This window comes from Mus caroli, chromosome 11 (assembly GCF_900094665.2).
Source record: "Mus caroli chromosome 11, CAROLI_EIJ_v1.1, whole genome shotgun sequence".
Classification (NCBI taxonomy): Eukaryota; Metazoa; Chordata; class Mammalia; order Rodentia; family Muridae; genus Mus; species Mus caroli.
The window spans coordinates 72,647,809-72,651,581 of record NC_034580.1 but is presented as its reverse complement, the minus strand read 5'-3'; the positions used below and the strand labels follow the sequence as shown (position 1 = coordinate 72,651,581).

Here is a 3,773-nt window from a genome sequence, read left to right as displayed (position 1 = left end):
AAAATGCTCAGTTTTATAAAAATACTTTTTATTTATTTATTTTAGGTTTTTTGGGGGGGTTGTTTTGTTTTGTTTTGGAGACAGGGTCTCACTATATAGCCTGGGCTGTCAAAGAACTTAATATATAGACCAACTGGCCCTGAAATCATAGAGCTCCTACTCTGCCTCTGCCTCCTGAGTGCTGGGATCAAAGTCATGCCCCATGACTACTTCTGGCTTTACGTGTGTGTGTGTGTGTGTGTGTGTGTGTGTGTGTGTGTGTGTGTGTGCATATGTGTGTACATATGCAGATGGTCCATTTTTATGTGCTTTCCACAACCTTTCAAATTTTTAGGTAGGTTTTAGGCTGAACAGGACAGGGACAAGCATTCACTGGAGAGTACTACTGTCCTTCCCAGCTGCTCTGAGAAGCCCAACAGTAGGGCCCCTGCACTTCTGGAACCCTAAACAAAGCTCTGAGGGACACCTCCCCCAATAGGCTGAGCCACTAAAGCTCTGGGGATCAGGAGGAACAAAGAGAGAGGGAAAAGAGAGTGCTGACAGAGCCGCTGGCCATCATCTGTGGGACTATAAAGAGGGCATCCGGAGAGGAAGCTGCACCAGATGGAGACCCAGACTGTGCAGCGGGAGTTGGGTGAGTAAAGGTCTTGACGGTGCCTTTACCTTTCCTTCCCTCGATAGACAGATGCAGAGGAAAAACCAGTTGCGTCCTGTTTAGAGGATAGAATATTTGAAGGTAGAGAAAGTGGGGGACAGCTTCATTTGCTACCTTAAGTAGTTGCCTGTGGCAGTAACCGAGTTTTTAGCAACCGAGACTAGGAGTCAGCAGGTCACTGGACACAGGGCGGGCGTGGCTGGAGGAGATGCTTATCCAGAGGCCCCATTGCTATGTGGAAAATCCAAATGTTCATGCAGTAGCTCCTAGGCTGGATGCCAGAGTAGACTCCTCAGTGTTGGTTCTGGGTCTAGAAACCTGATAGACACGTGCCAGTCTTCTTTCCCCTTCCCTTTCCTTCACCCATCCTTCTCCTCATCATATACTGCTTAACTTCTACGGTCTTTGGTCCTCATTCATGAAATGGGATAATGATGGTATTTGACTTGTGAGGACTAGATACGTTATTCAAGTAAAGCAGGGACTGACATCAAATAAGCCATTGGCTCTTTTGTTTTGTTTTTGTTTTGGCTTTTCAAGACAGGATTTCTCAGCATAGCCCTGGCTGTTTGAAACTTACTCTGTAGACCAGGCTGGCCTCGAACTCAGAAATCCGCCTGCCTCTGCCTCCCAAGTGCTGGGATTACAGCCGTATACCAACACACCCAGCCCAAGACATTATATTCTTATAATTACCATTTCTTCTTCACACACAGTACTAGGAATTGAATCTAAGGGTTCATACGCATGCTGGGCAAGCACTCTAGTACTGAGCTGTATCCCAGCCACACCTCCTGCTTCCTGTTTAAGACTAAGTTTTCCTGTGAAACCCGAGCTAGCCTGGAACTCAATAGCCCTTACTTATTGATTTGGGACAGAGTCTAAGTAGTCCAACTCGGTCTTGAACTTGCAATCTTCCTACTATTTCAAATAGCAGGCATTAATTTCAAATTACTCTATGCCTCATCTCCCCACAGCTTTGGCATGGTGCTGTATCAATCACACAGGAATTTCTGCTATGGAGATGCTGACACAGTGTACACTCAGTAGTGACATAGATGAGTACTGTAAGTGCTGAAAAAGTGAGGGAGAAGTCAAACTCTGCAGGCTGGAAAAAGGCAAAGGAGTCTTGAGGCAGCAAGGTCAAAACATCTAGGTCTATGAGAGAGGAGACGGTGGCATGGACATGCAGAATAGGTTAGTTTGGGTGCTGAGAAGACAAGAAGGTTGGACTGCATTTTAATGAGTGGCAGGTGAGGTGAGGAATTCTGGCCCTCCTGACTGAATGACTAGATACATGATGAGTCTAGACAGTTGTTAGAAAGTTGATACTGTGAGGCCCAGGCAATGCTCTCTGAAGGCAAGCAAGAGGACAGAAGGAATATTTATCAAGAGTACCAAATGCTTTTGCAGTCTTTTACCTGTATTACTTTTCTAATTTTTACAGTGTCTGTATGTAAAAGGTTTGCTGATAGAAAACCTGAGGTTTTGGTAGTAGCCCCAAAGCCAGGATCTCAACCAAAATCTGGGACTGTAAGCCTCCGTTCCTTTTTCCTACACCTTACACCTCATTACGCCCATTCTGAAAGTCACATCACTGATATGTATCCTCTCTTCCAGAAACTCTTCCAACCACCAAGATGGCTCAGACCAACCCTATGCCAGGGTCCTTGGGGCCATGGAAGGTAAGCTGAGACAACGGCATGAAAAATGGAAGGATCCAGCAGGGCAGGGCTGCAGTGCTGGCACATAGCATACCAGCATACTAGGCTGTACTTATTCTTGAGACAGTCCCCACCCAAAACCAAAGCAAAGCAAAGGAGGAAGGGCCGGTCTGACATCTAGACATTGTTGAAAGGTGGCTTTCCTAATGAGTGACTCTGGAGGTCTATGACAGTTGGGAGATGATGCTTGTTTCCTAGGTCAATTCTAATTTGCCATTATGTCTCCCAAAAGCCATGAGATGGAGGACCTCAACCTGATGTTGAATTTAGTCATGAGCTGGGTTTTTCACTATTCCCCTAACACTTAATGCTCTCCTCAGTTGTCAACTCTGAAACAAGTTCACAGTTTGGGGAGCTTGCCAGATCAGGAGCCAGGTTCTAGTTGAAAGGATGAAAAATTTATCACAATCTTCCTTTAGTGCCTTAGAAGCAAAGGAAAAAAAAAAATCCACAGGGTGCTTCTCAAAGTCCCAGAATCCTGATCTTTAGGTCACATGGGTGCAGGACACATGGTGGAATCAGAGTTCGCAAGGCCTTGATCTATTGAGCTCTGCATTGTCCCTGGAACACCATTTCTATCATAAACTTAGCCTGAACATGTTAATGTCACTGGGCAGTGGTACCAATTTGAACCCCTTTTTTGCCCTGTCTTCACTGGAGGAGAACTTATCAGGCATCCTGGGTTGTAGCTAGTTATGAAAATCACAGGATTAAGTTTGCTCTTAACTGCACCCCTATTCTTAATGCTTTGCCTGGTTCTCTTCCTTGTCCCATTCAACCCCATTCAGATAACCATCTATGATCAAGAGAACTTCCAGGGCAAGAGGATGGAGTTCACCAGCTCCTGCCCAAATGTCTCTGAACGTAATTTTGATAATGTCCGGTCACTTAAGGTGGAGTGTGGCGCGTGAGTATGAGCACCAACAGATCTTCAGGACCTTGTCAGATAGATCTCTTTAGACATAGTACCATATGAGTAAGGGCCTAGGAAGATGTTCCCCAGATGTCAATCATTTCTTAGAGGTGTCTTATTTTTCTAAAGGCAATCACTACATGCTGAATTACGTAACTCAAAGCTAGGGGTGATGCTCACATCTTGGTAGTAGACATGCAATGGGGTGGGACAGTAATTGTGTGTTCTGAAGTTCATAGGTTACCTGTTTTTCTTGCCCATATAAAATAGGGAAAAGGGGAATTTTTTTTTTTTTTTCTTTTCAAGACAGGGTTTCTCTGTGTAACCCTGGCTGTCTTGGAACTTTCTCTATAGACCAGGCTGGCCTCAAATGCATAGATCCTCCTGCTTCTGCCTCCCAAGTGCTGCAGTTGAAGGTATGCACCACTGCTGCTCTATTAAAAGGAACAAAACCAGCTGGGCGAGGCGGCGCACGCCTTTA

The 3,773-nt window shown here is 45.3% G+C and overlaps 1 protein-coding gene across 2 annotated transcripts in view; it reads left to right on the top strand.

The window, feature by feature from the left end:
- The first annotated feature begins 597 nt into the window (after positions 1-597).
- Positions 598-3,773, top strand: part of Cryba1 (crystallin beta A1) — a 6,975-nt gene continuing 3,799 nt past the window's right edge. For both annotated transcript variants that reach the window (XM_021175589.1, XM_021175588.1), the window contains exons 1-3: positions 598-634; positions 2,276-2,340; positions 3,168-3,286. In XM_021175589.1, the coding sequence (XP_021031248.1) occupies positions 604-634; positions 2,276-2,340; positions 3,168-3,286 (215 nt within the window). In that variant the 5' untranslated portion in view covers positions 598-603. The remainder of the gene's footprint in view (positions 635-2,275; positions 2,341-3,167; positions 3,287-3,773) is intronic.